The sequence below is a fragment of the Pipistrellus kuhlii genome, unplaced genomic scaffold, assembly GCF_014108245.1.
Source record: "Pipistrellus kuhlii isolate mPipKuh1 unplaced genomic scaffold, mPipKuh1.p scaffold_m20_p_35, whole genome shotgun sequence".
Taxonomy (NCBI): Eukaryota; Metazoa; Chordata; class Mammalia; order Chiroptera; family Vespertilionidae; genus Pipistrellus; species Pipistrellus kuhlii.
The window spans coordinates 4,251,617-4,269,301 of record NW_023425535.1 but is presented as its reverse complement, the minus strand read 5'-3'; the positions used below and the strand labels follow the sequence as shown (position 1 = coordinate 4,269,301).

Below are 17,685 nucleotides of genomic sequence, written 5' to 3'. Positions count from 1 at the left end.
ACACACAATCACACACACATTCACACTGACACACACAATCATACACACATTCACACTGACACACACAATCACACACACATTCACACTGACACACACAATCATACACACATTCACACCGACACACACAATCATATACACATTCACACTGACACACAATCACACACACACATTCACACTGACACAATCATATACACATTCACACTGACACACAATCACACTGACATACACAATCATAGACACACACAATCACACACATTCACACTGACACACAATCACACTGACATACACATAGACACACACAGTCACACACTTTCACACTGACACACAATCATACATACACATTCACACTGACACACAATTATACACACACTAACACACGCCCACATGCATGCACACAGATACACTGACACACCTCATACATGCCCCTTCACACATGCACAGTCACACTGACACGCCCGCTCACACTCACACTTGCTGCCTCAGCAGGGACCTGTGTGGAGGGCGGTCTCACAGCTAGTGCGCATGTGCCCTCCCAGTCCTGCTGCTTAAAGGTGGGGACAGGGAGCTGAGTCTCCAGTCGGTGACACTCCTCCGTGTGCTTCACTGCACGCGCAGCGCTGCCAGCCACTGGCTGCAGAGCGGGCACCTGCAGACTGGCAGGAAGGAGCTGGGCACAGCCAACCTCCTGGGCTCAAGGCAGACCACCCACCTCAGGATGGACCCCCCTTCAGGACCAAGAGCCCCCCTGGGCCCAGCCCGGGAGCCTGGCTGCACGGCCACCCCGGTCTCACCCAGCAGCACCTCCAGCACGGACCCCCCTCCGCCCCCCAGCCCCACGGTAAGCCGGGCGAGCGCCTGTGGGCACACGGCCTCCCCCCCGTCTGCCCCTCCTGGGACGCAGAGGTGTGGGTAGGAGGTCGGAGGGGCCTGTGCCTTGCCCTGAGCATGGGCGTGCCGCTGGCATCGCTGAGCTGCCCTGCAGAGGGGCCTCAGGAGGAGCGTGGGCACCGGCTCCCTGGAGGAGCGCAGCCAGTGGAGAAAGCCCCCCCGGAGGAAGGGGCTGGGAGCCACCTGCCCCTGGCGGCCCCGCTTCCTGCGGAGGCTGGCTGCCCGCGCCCGCCTTCCGCAGAAGCCGCTCACTCCGGGGCTGGGGCTGTCCAGCCGAGGGGGACCTCCCCCTCATTCCAGCCAGAGTCCGGCCACGCCCACACCTGGGGAGGCGGGGGACCCTCCGGACCCGGGACGCAGCCTCGGCCTGGACAGGAGGGGTGGCTCCTGTAGCTAGAGGCCAGGGCAGGGTCAGGCTGGACCAGCTCTCAGAGAGGAGGGGGGGAGGCGTCTTCAGAGCTCTGTACCGGCCCCCTGCAGAGACCTGCACCTCCTTCGGTGCCACCTCACCCAGTTATCCCGGGGCACTGGAAAGGGGCTCCACCCGCTCCACACCCTCCCCCAGTCGAGGGCCTGGAACGCCATTGCCAGCTGCCCTGGGGTTCGGAGCAGCCTCATGTAGCAGAGGGACCAGCTCAGCGCTGGCTCTGCCTTCTCCTCACAGGAGGTGGAGGCATCCCAGCCATGTCCTGTTGCCAGGCGGGTGCCAGTCTGTCCTTCAGCCTCACAGGGGATGGATGGGAGCCCTCCCAGAAGCCTTAGCCCTGTGCCGGGCATGAGCGTTTTGGCTCGACTTTAGGGAGACCTGCCTTCCCGTTTTGCCAGCCCTGCCAGCGGAGTGAGAGGCGCCCCCGGAGCCTGCCCCTCTCTGCAGGGCAGTCTGGAGAGGACAGGGTAACGGGCTCGGTTCTCTGACTCCCGCAGGCGGCCGGGGCGCAGGCCGCGGCCTGGGCCTACCCCACGGTGGACGTGCCGGACCACGCCCACTACACCCTGGGCGCGGTGATCCTGCTGGTGGGCCTCACCGGGATGCTGGGCAATCTGACCGTCATCTACACCTTCTGCAGGTGCCTGGGGTGAGGTGGGCCTGGCCACGAGGGCAGCCAGCCATGCAGAGGGCCCACACGCAGTACTGCTGAGCTCGCGCAGCGAGGCCAAGGCCGGACCCTCCATCTTTAGGCCAGGAAGGGGCCCAAAAGCAGTCCAGGCAGCTCAGGTGGCAGTGCCCATTGGGCCGGGGCACGCCCTCTGCACAGGGCGACCTTCCCCAGGACCTCAGTTCCTGCCCGTCCTGTCTGCTGTCAGCTCACCTCCGCAATCACATGCCCATGGGCATCCCTTCTGCCTCAGAGAGCAGCCCGTGCACCCGGCCTGGAGCCCTCCAGCCCCTCTTCAACCTCCTCCCTCCCTCCGTCCCTCCCTCCGTCCCTCCACACCAGACTGCTCACAGGCGGAATGGCGGAGACAGGCAGGCAGGGAAGCGGGGCCCTCGCTTCGGCTCTGAGTGGAGGTGGCGGCGGGCCAGGCCTCCTGTGAGCCACGTCCTGCCTGCAGAGCCGGGCTGGCTCTCCCGCACAGAGCCCATGCCAGGGTGAGGGATGGGCCGCGCAGCGGGGCTGTGTGGAGCCTGCTGGGCCGCTTGCTGGGCGTGGTGATCCGGGGCCATACACCGGCGAGGCCTTGGTGTTCTCATCTGGAAAACGGGTGGGAGACAAGGGCCTCCTGTGGAGCCAGCGCAGCTCCGTGCCCGGCCCCCGGCCCCCGGCCCCCTGCCGCCCGGAGGGGAGGAGTGCGGGCGCAGCTGCGCTGAGCAGGCCCAGCCTGAGAGCGGACGGAGGGGGAGGAGGTGCCTGAGGAAGAAGGGGCACCGTCCGCAGGGGCACGCGGGAAGAGGGAACTTGGCCTGCAGGGGCCGGGGAAGTGAGTGTCCGAGGAGGGTGTGGGCCGGGCACAGGGCGAACCGAGGGTGAGAGTGGGCACCACAGCCGCTCCTGAAGCTGAGCAGAGGCTCAGGCCTACTCTCCCTTCCCTCTGCCTGAGCCGCCCTCGGAGACAGGCTCTCGCTGCTCAGCTGCACCCTGGGCTCCACAGCTGCTTGCGAGACAGCCAGAGACCCAGCTGCGTGTCTGTATAGTGCACACGAGTGCATGTATGTGTGTGTACATGTGTGTACATGTGTGTGCGTGTGTGTACGTGTGTGTGTGTGTGTGTGCCCATCGTGGAGGGGGGCTCCTGGCAGAAGCGCCCTGACAGCACCGCCCCCCCAGGAGCAGGGGCCTGAGGACGCCTGCCAACATGTTCATCATCAACCTGGCGGTCAGCGACTTCCTCATGTGCTTCACGCAGGCGCCCGTGGTCTTCGCCAGCAGCCTGCACAGGCGCTGGCTCTTCGGGGAGGCAGGTAGGCCCCGGGCCCGCTGCGAGGCGAAGGCGGCGCTGACGGAGTGAGCAGCTGCCCGTTAGCCCAGGGAGGCTCAGGCTCGGTGCGGAGGCTGTGCTGCGGGAGGCGCGAGAGGCTCAGCGCACGCTGGGGAGGGGCGGCCGGGAGCAGCGCCTCGCCCGGGCCTCACTCCCTGGTTCTGCTGGGCTCCTGCCCAGGCTGAGTCGGAGCCTGTCCGCAGGCTGTGAGTTCTACGCCTTCTGTGGGGCTCTCTTTGGCATCACCTCCATGATCACCCTCACGGCCATTGCCCTGGACCGCTACCTGGTGATCACGCGCCCACTGGCCATCGGCGTGGTGTCCAAGAGGCGGGCGGCGCTGGTCCTGCTGGGTGTCTGGCTCTACGCCCTGGCCTGGAGCCTGCCGCCTTTCTTTGGCTGGAGTAAGTGGCTGTGGGGGCCGGGGTGCGGGGGTGGTGGTCTGGGGGGGCATATCCAAGGGCAGGGTGGTAGAGGTGGGTTGGCCCGCTGGCAGAAAGGGTCCAGGCGGCTGCCTGAGCCTCAAGGCAGATGAACCTCAGGGGCCTGACTCACAGCAGGGGAAACTGAGGCAGCAGTATCAGCTCTCCGAAGATGACCCGGGCTCCCACCCCTCGGTATAGGGAAGCCCATGTGGTCCTGGGTGTGGGAAGGGAGGCGGAGTTCGCAGGGAGTCAGACAGGCTGTGAGGGTCAGCAGCAGGAGGGTTGGCAGCAAAGGCAGTGGCCTCTGTGGGGCAGGACCAGAAAGTGGGCTGAAGCGGGAGGAGTAAGACCCAGGTGAGGCCCCTGGCAAGGATGGGCAGCGTGGGCTTTGCCGGCTGGCTCCCCATCGCACGGGGCCGGCTGGGCTGCGGCCAGTGCTCCGGGCCCCCAGGCCCCACGTCCGAAGCCCCTGCTGGGTGGGGAGCCGGTGTGGGCTCTGCCCAGATGCTGAGAGCCGCCTGCCCTGCCTCCCAGGTGCCTACGTGCCCGAGGGCCTGCTGACCTCCTGCTCCTGGGACTACATGAGCTTCACGCCCTCCGTCCGCTCCTACACCATGCTGCTCTTCTGCTTCGTGTTCTTCCTCCCCCTGCTGGTCATCATCTACTGCTACGTCTTCATCTTCAGGGCCATTCGGGAGACAGGCCAGTAAGAGATGGGCTTGGAGGAGGGTGGGGGAGGGGGCCGAGAAGACACGGCAGGTGGAACCCAGCGAGGCAGCTTAGCAGGATGCAATGGAGAACTTTCGGGGTGTCAGGGCTGCCGGCTCAGGCCAGGACCCTGGCACCCACTGCCACCCAAGGGGGGTCAGACCCGGACTCTGCCCCCTCCCCAGGGCTCTCCAGACGTTCGGAGCCTGCGAGGGCCGCAGTGAGCTGCCCCGACAGCGGCAGGGGCTGCAGAGTGAGTGGAAAATGGCCAAGATTGTGCTGCTGGTCATTCTTCTCTTTGTGCTCTCCTGGGCCCCCTACTCCACCGTGGCCCTGATGGCCTTTGCTGGGTGAGCAACAGTGAAGGGCTGCGGGGTGTGAGGGGGAGGGACGGAGGGGCTCTGGGCAGGCTCTCCCTCCCTAGCCCCAGCGCAAGCCAGCTGTGCTTACACGGGAAGGCTGGCCTCCAGATTCTCCCCCTGTTGTGAGATGCTCCCCTGCGGGGCCCACCCGGTCCCCAGGCCACCCTCATGGGCATGGAGGGCCTGTGAATGGGGTGTCATCTCTTGTGTGTGCCTGGGGGCGGCAGGGGGGTGGCTCCCGCAGCGGGATGGGGCCTGAGTGCCGGTGAGGGCTGCGGGTCCTGCCGGGCCGGGCATCCGTGGCTCTCCGGGGGCTCTGGTCCCTCCCCAGCTGGGGCTCGGCCCTTATGGCGAGAGCTGGGGACTCTGATGCTTGCAGCGTGGACGCAGGCCAGAGACCAGAAGCCCTGGCGAGGCAGGGAGAGCTCTGAGCCCTGGGCAGTGGTGGACGTGCGACCGCCTTGCACACGGCCGCCTGTGAAGTCACTCTCAGAGCCGGCAGCTGCGGCGTCAGGGCTGGGTGCGGCGTGGGAGGAGCTGAGCAGAGGACCAGCGTCCGGGGGTGACGAGGGTTTATTGCTGGCAGCACGGGCTTCAAGGGACAGAGAAAGACTGCCTGGCACATCTTCCTCCTAGCCCCCCTCTCACTGCTCTCCCGCACCCCCTGGCACTGCAGTCCCACCCCTGGGGCTGATGGCCCGCTGGTTGGGGCCGGGCCGGGCTGTGCCGTGGCAGGCCTGGCCTAGAGGAAGATGCCTGAGAGGCGGTGGGTGGGATCTCTAGGGAGGAGCGATGGCAGGGAGACCCCAGCTTCTCTGTCCTAGGTACGCTCATGTCCTGACGCCCTACATGAACTCAGTGCCAGCCATCATCGCCAAGGCCTCTGCCATCCACAACCCTATCATCTACGCCATCACCCACCCCAAGTACAGGTGCAGGCCCGGGCCCCAGGCCACCCTCATGGGCATGGAGGGCCTGCGAATGGGGTGTCTTCTCTGTTTCTTGTGTGTGCATGGGGGGCGGGTGCGCAGCTGGGACCAGCCGGTGGCAGAGGGTGGGCCTGGGACCTGGGGCCACAGTGACCTGCGGCCGCTCCACCTCCCGGGGCTCTGCTTGGGGGAATCAGGGCTCCTGGTCACGTCTAATCCTGGAGGGTGTCTGGAGCCGAGGCCAGAAGGCAGCCGGCGTGGCTGATGAGCAGCGCTGCCCCTTCAAGGAAAACCCCCGACAGTGACCCCTGGACAGAGCCGGCAGGGGAACTCCCCTTCGAGGGCACTGGCAGGCGGGCATGGTGCTGCCAGAGTGCTCCCGCCGAGCAGTCCAGCGCACTGGCCTCTCCCGCCAGAGGCCTCGGTGCTCCCTTTTGCTGGTGGAGTCAGTGACCCACCTTGTGGGCCAGCCACAGCCTCAGCCGCTTCAACCCCGAGTCTCCAAGGCAGAGACGTGCTGGAGCCAAGGGCTGGAGCCGAGCACCTGCTGAACCTGCTGCTCTAAGGCTCTCCCTCCATGCCCAGGGCCCAGCATCTGTCTGTCTGTCCCCAGTCCTGTGAGTCTGTACATATCCTTCACCTCAGCATCTGCCTGCCCTTTGTCATCACTTCTCATGACTCCCAGTGTCTTTCTGTCCGTTACCAAGACCCCATCATTTGCGCCCATGACCCCAATGTCTGAACTCCCCATTTCCTGTGGTTCTCTTCCCACCCCCTCAGCCTGTACCAGCCCATCTACTCATCCCCGCCTCCTTGTCTGTCCTGTCCACACCTCTGCCTAATCCGCTGTGCCCCCTGCAGAATGGCCATCGCCCAGCACCTGCCCTGCCTGGGCCTGCTGCTGCGGGTGTCCGGGCAGCGCACCGGCTCTTACGCCAGCTCCCGCTCCACCCACCGCTCCACGCTGAGCAGCCAGGCCTCAGACAGCTGGGTGTCCCGACGGAGACGCCAGGAGTCCGTGGGCTCTGAGAGTGAGATGGTAAGAACGCCGGGCCACCCCTTCCTCAGCCAGGCCAGCCTCGGGCCTCCGGCCGGAGCTGCGCCAGAACTCAAGACCCCCAGGACACTGGGACATGGTGGAAGCGCCCCCCAGCCCCGCTCCGTTCCAGCTTTCTCAGGCATCATCCTCCCTGATGGGGAGGGCACTGAGGCAGAGAGGCAGCAGGTGGGCCCAAGGCCAACCAGCAGCAAGGCCAGAGCTGAGCAGGGCTCTCCTCACTCCGGGTGACTGCTCCAGGCTGGCACTACCCCTCAGAGCAGGGTTCTCAACCTTCCTGATGCCGCAACCACAGGTTGAGAACTGCCAGCAGGGTCACCTGAGACCATCAGAAAACAGATATTTACATTATGATTCATAACAGGAGCAAAATTATACTTATGAAGTAGTAAGGAAAATAATTTTATGGTTGGGGTCACCACAACATGAGGAGCTGTGGCATTAGGAAGGTTGAGAACCACCGCTTAGAGCCACAGATGGAAAAGACTAGCATCTCTGGGCCCAGATGAGCCTCCAGAGACAGATAGGAGCTGGCTCAGGGCCCTGTTCTCAGCACGGAGCCCGTCCTCCGGGAGCCCTGAGAGCCCACAGGTGCAGAGCAAGGAGCTCAGCCTGGTGCAAACCCCAGCTCCATCACGCGCTGACCGGAGGCCTGGCTCACCCTCTGACCCCTGTCCTTCCCCGAAACAGTCGCCTCCATGTCCACAACTGGCTGGGGTGCCACGGTGGACACAGACCCAGAGCCTGCTGCCCGCCTCGGGGTCTGGAGCTGTGATGCTCTCTGAGTCCCCGGCAGAGCTCCCTGATTGGGGGCCCTGTCCCAGCCACGCCTGGCTCCTCTGCACAGTGCCTGCAGGCCCTCCTCCTCCTCCCACTGCCCCCTTCCCGGGGTCCTTCCCTGAACCACTGCAGCCGGAGGCATGGAGGAGGGAAGCTCATTTGTCAGCAGAGGCCCAGAGCTCCCTGAAGACACCCCTTCCCACTGCGCTAGAAGGCGCGCACACACTGTAGGGATTTGGCGACCAGTATACGGGCCTTACCCAAGTCCATATGGTGGGAGGATGGAGCAGGCCTGGGGGAGGGGTAGGAGCAAACTGCCTCCCTCTCCCCTCCCAGGGCTGGACGGACACAGAGGCGGCGGCCATATGGGGGGCTGCCCAGCAAGGGAGCGGCCTGGCCCCCTGCGGTCAGGGCCTAGAGGACATGGAAACCCAGGCCCCTGCCCAGACCCCGGCCAAGTCCCTCGGACACGCAGCAGAGGATCCCCGGAAGGTGATGGAGACACGGGCAAGGAGCCCAGGGGCTGGCCGGGAGAGCGGGGCTGTCCTGTCCCCCAGCTTCCCCTTCCTGCCTGGTGGACCTGGGAGTCTAAGGCCGCCAGATGCTCTGAGCAGGCCTGGGAGTGTCTGTGACTGTGGCTGGCACACGAGGCAGCTGTGGTGGGGCCTGTGCTGGGACAGACGCTCACATGAGTGCTTGTGTGTGACCTGCACCAGCACACGCTGTCCCTGCCACACACAGGGGCGGAGTGCCCCCTGCTGGGTCTCTCTGAGCTCTGCGTGTCACCAGGTACGGGCGTGCGGGCTCTGCAGCTGGAGGCAGGCGTACCTGGTGGGTGCTGCACGCGTGTGTGCTCGCTGTCAGGCCCTGGACCAGGGTGTCGCCAGAACACAGGGCTATTAAAGGAAAGCCAGCTGTCAGCCAGTGCCTATGGAACGGAATGTGGCGGCGATTAGAGAAGCCGCATTCTGGAACATGGAAATGCCACACGCACAGGCCCCAGGCTGCCCTCCCCACCGCCCTCACTCCCCCACACAACACCCCAGCTCGGGCTTTCCCGAGCTTCCCCAGCAAGGCCAGGGCCACAGCACTTTTCTGCCCTTCTCCAAGGGCAGCCTGTCCCGGGAGGGGGCGCTCCTCGGCAGGCTCCCAACAGATGCCAAGCACCGCCACTGAGGACCAGCACACAGGTGTGGAAGCAGCGGCCAGTCCCCAAGCGCCCGCGGGGGGGGGGGGGGGGCGGAGGTGCTGGGGGGTTGCCAGGCAGAGTGGGGAGCCAGGGTCCAGGCTGAGGAAACAGCCGGTGTGAATGAGGGGCCCAGGGTCACTCAGGGTCCTGGGACACAATGTTGCCCTGTGACCTCAAGCAGCCAAAGGGCCTGGGAGCTGGGGGAGGGGTGGAAGAGGGCAGGAGGGGATAGGAGCCTTGGGAAGCCTAAGTGCTGGCCAGAGGGCTCTCCAGGCCTGGGCTGCAGGAGGGGCCCTGAGGGACGGGCGTGCTGCCACGGCCAGTCCTCTGTGTGGTCCACAAGGACCGGCTGAGTGAGCTGCAGCAGAGCCCGAGGACAGTGCTTCGGCCACAGGATGGAGGTGTGGGGGAGCAGAGGGAGGAGGTGTGTGGGAGCAGAGGGAGGATGTGTGGGGGAGCAGAGGGAGGATGTGTGGAGGAGCAGAGGGAGGTGTGGAGGAGCAGAGGGAGGAGGTGTGGTGGAGCAGAGGGAGGAGGTGTGGGGGAGCAGAGGGAGGAGGTGTGGGGGAGCAGAGGGAGGAGGTGTGTGGGAGCAGAAGGAGGAGGTGTGGGGGAGCAGAAGGAGGTGTGGGGGAGCAGAGGGAGGAGGTGTGGGGGAGCAGAGGGAGGAGGTGTGGAAGAGCAGAGGGAGGTGTGGAGGAGCAGAGGGAGGAGGTGTGGGGGAGCAGAGGGAGGTGTGGAGGAGCAGAGGGAGGAGGTGTGGGGGAGCAGAGGGAGGAGGTGTGGAAGAGCAGAGGGAGGTGTGGGGGAGCAGAGGGAGGAGGTGTGGGGGAGCAGAGGGAGGTGTGGGGGAGCAGAGGGAGGAGGTGTGGGGGAGCAGAGGGAGGAGGTGGGGGGGAGCAGAGGGAGGTGTGGAGGAGCAGGAGGAGGTGTGGGGGAGCAGAGGGAGGTGTGGAGGAGCAGAGGGAGGAGGTGTGGGGGAGCAGAGGGAGGAGGTGTGGAAGAGCAGAGGGAGGAGGTGTGGGGGAGCAGAGGGAGGAGGTGTGGGGGAGCAGAGGGAGGAGGTGTGGAGGAGCAGAGGGAGGAGGTGTGGGGGAGCAGAGGGAGGAGGTGTGGGGGAGCAGAGGGAGGAGGTGTGGGGGAGCAGAGGGAGGAGGTGTGGAGGAGCAGAGGGAGGAGGTGTGGAGGAGCAGAGGGAGGAGGTGGTGTGGGGAGCAAGGAGGAGGTGTGGGGGAGCAGAGGGAGGTGTGGAGGAGCAGAAGGAGGAGGTGTGGAGGAGCAGAGGGAGGTGTGGAGGAGCAGAGGGGGGGGGGGGGGAGGAGCAGAGGGAGGTGTGGAGGAGCAGAGGGAGGAGGTGTGGAGGAGCAGAGGGAGGAGGTGTGGGGGAGCAGAGGGAGGAGGTGTGGGGGAGCAGAGGGAGGAGGTGTGGGGGAGCAGAAGGAGGAGGTGTGGAGGAGCAGAAGGAGGAGGTGTGGGGGAGCAGAGGAAGGATGTGTGGAGGAGCAGAGGGAGGAGGTGGTGTGGAGGAGCAGAGGGAGGAGGTGTGGGGGAGCAGAGGGAGGTGTGGAGGAGCAGAGGGAGGTGTGGGGGAGCAGAGGGAGGAGTGTGGAGGAGCAGAGGGAGGTGTGGGGGAGCAGAGGGAGGAGGTGTGGAGGAGCAGAGGGAGGAGGGGGGGGGGAGCAGAGGGAGGGGTGGGGGGAGCAGAGGGAGGAGGTGTGGGGGAGCAGAGGGAGGAGGTGTGGGGGAGCAGAAGGAGGAGGTGTGGAGGAGCAGAGGGAGGAGGTGTGGGGGAGCAGAGGGAGGAGGTGTGGGGGAGCAGAGGGAGGTGTGGAGGAGCAGAGGGAGGAGGTGTGGGGGAGCAGAGGGAGGACTGGTGGGGGAGCAGAGGAGGGAGGTGTGGGGGAGCAGAGGGAGGAGGGGGGGGAGGAGAGAGGGAGGAGCTGTGGGGGATGCAGAGTGGAGGAGGTGTGGAGGAAGTCAGGAGGGAGGGGTGTGGGGAGCAGAGGGAGGAGGTGTGGAGAGCGAGGGGAGGAGGTTTGGGAGCAGAGGGAGAGGTGTGGGGAGGCAGAGGAGGAGGGTGTGGGGGAGCAGAGGAAGGATGTGTGGAGGAGCAGAGGGAGGAGGTGTGGAGGAGCAGAGGGAGGAGGTGTGGAGGAGCAGAGGGAGGAGATGGTGTGGAGGAGCAGAGGGAGGAGGTGTGGAGGAGCAGAAGGAGGAGGTGTGGAGGAGCAGAGGGAGGAGGTGTGGGGGAGCAGAGGGAGGTGTGGGGGAGCAGAGGGAGGAGGTGTGGAGGAGCAGAGGGAGGAGGTGTGGGGGAGCAGAGGGAGGTGGTGTGGAGGAGCAGAGGGAGGAGGTGTGGTGGAGCAGAGGGAGGTGTGGGGGAGCAGAGGGAGGAGGGGTGGGGGGAGGCAGAGGGAGGAGGTGTGGGGGAGCAGAGGGAGGTGTGGGGGAGCAGAGGGAGGAGGTGTGGGGGAGCAGAGGGAGGAGGTGGGGGGGAGCAGAGGGAGGGGGTGTGGGGGAGCAGAGGGAGGTGTGGAGGAGCAGAAGGAGGAAGGGGTGGGGAGGCAGAGGGGGGGAGGTGTGGAGGGCAGAGGGAGGAGGTGTGGGGGAGCAGAGGGAGGTGTGGGGGCGCAGAGGTGAGTGAGGTGTGGCGGGAGCAGACGGGAGGAGGTGTGGGGGAGCAGAGGGGGAGGTGGTGGCGGAGCAGAAGGAGGAGGTGTGGCGAGACGCAGAAGGAGGAGGTTTTGGCGCAGAGGGAGGAGGTGTGGAGGAGCAGAGGGAGGAGGTGTGGGGGAGCAGAGGGAGGTATGTTGGTGGGAAAGCAGAGGGAGGAGGTGTGGGGGAGCAGAGGGAGGAGGTGTGGGGGGAGAGCAGAGGGAGGTGGGGGAGCAGAAGGAGGAGGGTGGAGTCAGAGGGAGGAGGGTGGAGGAGCAGAGGAGGAAGTGTAGAGGAGCAAAGGAGAGGTGTTGGGGGAGCAAGGGAGGAGGTGTGTGGGGAGAGCAGAGGGAGGACGGTTGGAGGAGCAAGGGAGGGTGTGGGGGAGGAGAGGGAGGAGGGGTGGAGGAGCAGAGGGAGGTGTGGGGGAGCAAAGGGAGGTGTGGAGGAGCAGAGATGGGGATGGTGGGTGTGGAGGAGCGGAGGAGCAGAGGGAGGAGGTGTGGAGGAGCAGAGGGAGGAGGTGTGGAGGAGCAGAGGGAGGTGTGGGGGAGCAGAGGGAGGAGGTGTGGAGGAGCAGAGGGAGGAGGTGTGGGGGAGCAGAGGGAGGTGGTGTGGAGGAGCAGAGGGAGGTGTGGGGGAGCAGAGGGAGGTGTGGGGGAGCAGAGGGAGGAGGTGTGGGGGAGCAGAGGGAGGAGGTGTGGAGGAGCAGAAGGAGGTGTGGAGGAGCAGAGGGAGGAGGTGTGGGGGAGCAGAGGGAGAAGGTGTGGTGGAGCAGAGGGAGGTGTGGGGGAGCAGAGGGAGGAGGTGTGGAGGAGCAGAGGGAGGAGGTGTGGGGGAGCAGAGGGAGGAGGTGTGGAGGAGCAGAGGGAGGAGGTGTGGGGGAGCAGAGGGAGGAGTGTGGAGGAGCAGAGGGAGGAGGTGTGGGGGAGCAGAGGGAGGAGGTGTGGAGGAGCAGAGGGAGGAGGTGTGGGGGAGCAGAGGGAGGTGGTGTGGAGGAGCAGAGGGAGGTGTGGGGGAGCAGAGGGAGGTGTGGTGGAGCAGAGGGAGGTGTGGGGGAGCAGAGGGAGGTGTGGAGGAGCAGAGGGAGGAGGTGTGGGGGAGCAGAGGGAGGAGGTGTGGAGGAGCAGAGGGAGGAGGTGTGGAGGAGCAGAGGGAGGTGGTGTGGAGGAGCAGAGGGAGGTGTGGGGGAGCAGAGGGAGGTGGTGTGGTGGAGCAGAGGGAGGAGGTGTGGGGGAGCAGAGGGAGGAGGTGTGGGGGAGCAGAGGGAGGAGGTGTGGGGGAGCAGAGGGAGGAAGTGTAGAGGAGCAGAGCAGAGGGGAGGTGGGGGGGAGCAGAGGGAGGAGGTGTGGGGGAGCAGAGGGAGGTGTGGAGGAGCAGAGGGAGGAGGTGTGGGGGGGCGGAGGGGGGGGGGGTGGGGGGAGCAGAGGGAGGAGGTGTGGGGGAGCAGAGGAGGAGGTTGGGGGAGTAAGAGGGAGGTGTGGGGGAGCAGAGGGAGGAGGGTGTGAGGAGGAGAGAGGGAGGAGGTTGTGGAGGAGCAGAGGGAGGTGTGGAGGAGCAGAGGGAGAAGGTGTGGTGGAGCAGAGGGAGGTGTGGGGGGAGCAGAGGGAGGAGGTGTGGGGGAGCAGAGGGAGGAGGTGGTGTGGGGGGAGCAGAGGGAGGAGGTGGGGGGGAGCAGAGGGAGGAGGTGTGGAGGAGCAGAGGGAGGAGGTGTGGGGGAGCAGAGGGAGGAGGTGTGGGGGAGCAGAGGGAGGAGGTGTGGGGGAGCAGAGGGAGGTGTGGGGGAGCAGAGGGAGGAGGTGTGGAGGAGCAGAGGGAGGTGTGGGGGAGCAGAGGGAGGAGGTGTGGAGGAGCAGAGGGAGGTGTGGGGGAGCAGAGGGAGGTGTGGAGGAGCAGAGGGAGGTGTGGAGGAGCAGAGGGAGGAGGTGTGGAGCAGAGGGAGGAGGTGGGAGGGCAGAGGGAGGAGTGTGGAGGAGCAAGGAGGTGGGGGGGGGGAGCAGAGGGAGGTGTGGGGGAGCAGAGGGAGGAGGTGTGGAGGAGCAGAGGGAGGAGGTGTGGAGGAGCAGAGGGAGGAGGTGTGGAGGAGCAGAGGGAGGAGGTGTGGAGGAGCAGAGGGAGGTGTGGGGGAGCAGAGGGAGGAGGTGTGGGGGAGCAGAGGGAGGAGGTGTGGGGGAGCAGAGGGAGGAGGTGTGGGGGGAGCAGAGGGAGGAGGTGTGGGGGAGCAGAGGGAGGAGGGGGGGGGGAGCAGAGGGAGGTGGTGGGGAGCAGAGGGAGGAGGTGTGGGGGAGCAGAGGGAGGAGGTGCGGGGGAGCAGAGGGAGGAAGTGTAGAGGAGCAGAGGGAGGTGTGTGGAGGGCAGAGGGAGGAGGTGTGGGGGAGCAGAGGGAGGAGGTGTGGAGGAGCAGAGGGAGGAGGTGTGGGGGAGCAGAGGGAGGAGGTGTGGAGGAGCAGAGGGAGGAGGTGTGGAGGAGCAGAGGGAGGAGGTGTGGAGGAGCAGAGGGAGGAGGTGTGGAGGAGCAGAGGGAGGTGTGGAGGAGCAGAGGGAGGAGGTGTGGGGGAGAGGGAGGTGTGGAGGAGCAGAAGGAGGAGGTGTGGAGCAGAGGGAGGAGGTGTGGAGGAGCAGAGGGAGGAGGTGTGGGGGAGCAGAGGGAGGAGGTGTGGAGCAGAGGGAGGAGGTGTGGAGGAACAGAGGGAGGAAGTGTAGAGGAGCAGAGGGAGGAGGTGTGGGGGAGCAGAGGGAGGAGGTGTGGGGGAGCAGAGGGAGGAGGTGTGGGGGAGCAGAGGGAGGTGTGGAGGAGCAGAAGGAGGAGGTGTGGAGGAGCAGCGGAGAGGGTGTGGGGGAAGCAGAGGGAGGAGTGTGGTGAGGAGCAGAGGGAGGAGGTGTGGAGGAGGCAGAGGGAGGAGGTGTGGGGGAGGCAGAGGGAGGAGGTGGTGGGGGAGTCAGAGGGAGGTGTTGGAGGAGCAGAGGGAGGAGGTGTGGGGGAGCAGAAGGAGGAGGTGTGGAGGAGCAGAGGGAGGAGGTGTGGAGGAGCAGAGGGAGGAGGTGTGGAGGAGCAGAGGGAGGAGGTGTGGAGGAGCAGAGGGAGGAGGTGTGGGGGGAGCAGAGGGAGGAGGTGTGGGGGAGCAGAGGGAGGAGGGGGGGGGGAGCAGAGGGAGGAGGTGGTGGAGGGAGCCAGAGGGAGGAGGTGTGGAGGAGCAGAGGGAGGAGGTGTGGGGAGCAGAGGGAGGAGGTGTGGGGAGCAGAGGGAGGGGGTGGGGGGAGCAGAGGGAGGAGTGTGGGGGAGCAGAGGGAGGCGGTGTGGTGGAGCAGCAGGGAGGACGGTGTGGAGGGAGCAGAGGGAGGAGGTGTGGAGGAGCAGAGTGGACGGTGTGGGGGAGCAGAGGAGGTGTGGGGGAGCAGAGGGAGGTGTGGGGGAGCAGAGGGAGGAGCTGTGGGGGAGCAGAGGGAGGAGGTGTGGGGGAGCAGAGGGAGGAGGTGTGGAGGAGCAGAGGGAGGAGGTGTGGGGGAGCAGAGGGAGGAGCTGTGGGGGAGCAGAGGGGAGGAGTTGTGTGGGGAGCAGAGGGGAGGAGGTGTGGTGGAGGAGCAGAGGGAGGAGGTGTGGGAGGAGCAGGGAGGGGAGGTGTGGGGGAGCAGAGGGAGGAGGTGTGGGGGAGCAGAGGGAGGAGGTGTGGAGGAGCAGAGGGAGGAGGTGTGGGGGAGCAGAGGGAGGGGGGGTGGAGGAGCAGAGGGAGGAGGTGTGGAGGAGCAGAGGGAGGAGGTGTGGAGGAGCAGAGGGAGGAGGTGTGGGGGAGCAGAGGGAGGAGGTGTGGGGGAGCAGAGGGAGGAGGTGTGGAGGAGCAGAGTGAGGTGTGGGGGAGCAGAGGGAGGAGGTGTGGAGGGGCAGAGGGAGGAGGTGTGGGGGGAGCAGAGGGAGGAGGGCCGCAGCACAGGGAGAGAAATGAGGGGAGTGGTAGAATGGACAGTGGGTGGAGGGACCTCAGTCCAGACCCGGGAGCCGAGGAGCCTGGGGGGTGGGGGTGCTTGCAGGCAGCCCAGACACCTCTGGCTCCATCCCTCAGGGCATGTGGTGTGTCAGAGTCGGCCCCACTGACCCGGACAGGATAGCCTGTGCTCAGGTGCTCTCCTCCACTGCAGAGGCCGCAGGAGGCCGCTCTCGGGAGGGGCGGGGGTGGGGTGAGGAGGGGATGGGGGGGCAGTCTTGGGCTGACAGATGGTGTTGCTTGTTTTTCAGACCAAGGGGCTGCTCCCTAGCCTGGACCCCAGGACGTAGGCCCCTGGCTCTCCTTTCCTTCTGGGACACGTCCCCCGAGGCCCCTCACACAGACCCAGGATCGCCCGTGCCTGTGGGCTCTGAGTGGCCCTGTCACCGTGGTTGTCGAATTCACTCTAAAACACAAAACGCCTGCCGCACACAGTGGTCTCACCTTCTCTCTGGGCAGCCTGCTCCCCAGGCTCAACCTGAGGAGGGCCGGCCACCTGCTTCCAGGCGCTGCTCCCCCTGAGCTCCGTGTGTGTGTGTGTGTGTGTGTGTGTGTGTGTGTGTGTGTGTGTGTGTGACTGCTCCCCGTGAGCTCCGTGTGTGTGTGTGTGTGTGTGTGACTGCTCCCCGGGAGCTCCGTGTGTGTGTGTGTGTGTGTGTGTGTGTGTGTGTGTGACTGCTCCCCGGGAGCTCCGTGTGTGTGTGTGTGTGTGTGTGTGTGACTGCTGCTGGTGCCCGGGAGCTGTGTGTGTGTGTGTGTGTGACTGCTCCCCGGGAGCTGTGTGTGTGTGTGTGTGTGTGTGTGTGTGACTGCTCCCCGGGAGCTCCGTGTGTGTGTGTGTGTGTGTGTGTGTGTGTTGTCGTGATGCTCTCCCCGGGAGCTCCGTGTCTGTGTGTGTGTGTGTGTGTGTGTGTGTGTGTGTGGAGCTCCCGGGAGTGTGTGTGTGTGTGTGTGTGTGACTGCTCCCCGGGAGCTCCGTGTGTGTGTGTGTGTGTGTGTGTGTGTGTGTGACTGCTCCCCGGGAGCTCCGTGTGTGTGTGTGTGTGACTGCTCCCCGGGAGCTCTGTGTGTGTGTGTGTGACTGCTCCCCGGGAGCTCCGTGTGTGTGTGTGTGACTGCTCCCCGGGAGCTCTGTGTGTGTGTGTGTGTGTGTGTGTGTGTGTGACTGCTCCCCGGGAGCTCTGTGTGTGTGTGTGTGTGTGTGTGTGTGTGTGACTGCTCCCCGGGAGCTGTGTGTGTGTGTGTGTGTGTGACTGCTCCCCGGGAGCTCTGTGTGTGTGTGTGTGTGTGTGTGTGACTGCTCCCCGTGAGCTCCGTGTGTGTGTGTGTGTGTGTGTGTGTGTGACTGCTCCCCGTGAACTCCGTGTGTGTGTGTGTGTGTGTGTGTGTGTGTGTGACTGTTCCCCAGGAGCTCTGTGTGTGTGTGTGTGTGTGTGTGTGTGACTGCTCCCCGGGAGCTGTGTGTGTGTGTGTGTGTGTGTGTGTGTGTGTGACTGCTCCCCGTGAACTCCGTGTTGTGTGTGTGTGTGTGTGTGTTGTGTGTGTGTGTGTGACTGCTGGGTGATGGCCACTGCGGCTGCCTGCCCGGGGGGCGGTCTCGGGCCCAGGAGGCCGCCCGGCCCCTCCGCGGCCCCTGAGCTGCTCCTCGCCTCGGCTTCCCCGCAGCTGCCCATGCCCACGCTCGCAGCTCCCTGGGCCGCACGCGGGCACCGAGCACGTGCGCCCCCGCCTGAGGTTCCCTCACCCACGAGCAGTGCCTCGCCGGCTGTGCCGCTCCGACGGGAGGGAATAAAGCAGTGTCTCCACAAACTCGGTCTTGTCTGTCGATGCCAAATGGGAGGAAGCTGCAGGCCTGAGGGGGGCCCACAGCAGTGTCCCTTCCTCCCCCTTCTCCCCACCGTGACTGCCTCCCGGAGCTCCTATCAGACAGAGTGGAGAGGGGCAAAGTGGGGGGGCAGAGTGGAGAGGGGGCAAAGATCAGGCTTGCCTCACCCGCTCCCCAGTGAGCTGCTGTCAGCAGAAGGCTTTCCCCAGCCTGTGGTACCAGCTGTTCAGTGGCTGTCCGGGGTCTCAGGGGAGGCAGATGGGGGCTGCGGGGGAGCGGGGGGGGTCATTCTTCCTGCCAGCCCGCCTTCCCCATGGCAGCACCAGCAGGTGCCCAGGTCCAGAGAAGAGCCTCATCTCCAGTCCAGCCTGCCCGTGGCCCTCCTGCCTCCTTCCTCAGCCCACACTGCTCATGCCGCCGTCTCAGCCTGGAAGGCCAGACCTCCTAGGAGAGGGATGGGGCGGGGAAG

General features: G+C 65.8%; 1 protein-coding gene across 1 annotated transcript; it reads left to right on the top strand.

The window, feature by feature from the left end:
• Window positions 1-692: 692 nt before the first annotated feature.
• OPN4 (opsin 4) lies at window positions 693-15,913 on the top strand. Its single transcript, XM_036461267.2, has 10 exons — window positions 693-838; window positions 1,813-1,955; window positions 3,156-3,289; window positions 3,510-3,710; window positions 4,266-4,437; window positions 4,625-4,789; window positions 5,626-5,733; window positions 6,592-6,769; window positions 7,904-8,059; window positions 15,643-15,913. The coding sequence occupies exons 1-10, from the start codon at window positions 716-718 to the stop codon at window positions 15,679-15,681; spliced, it is 1,419 nt and encodes a 472-aa protein (XP_036317160.1). The 5' UTR covers window positions 693-715; the 3' UTR covers window positions 15,682-15,913.
• The last annotated feature ends 1,772 nt before the right edge of the window (window positions 15,914-17,685 follow it).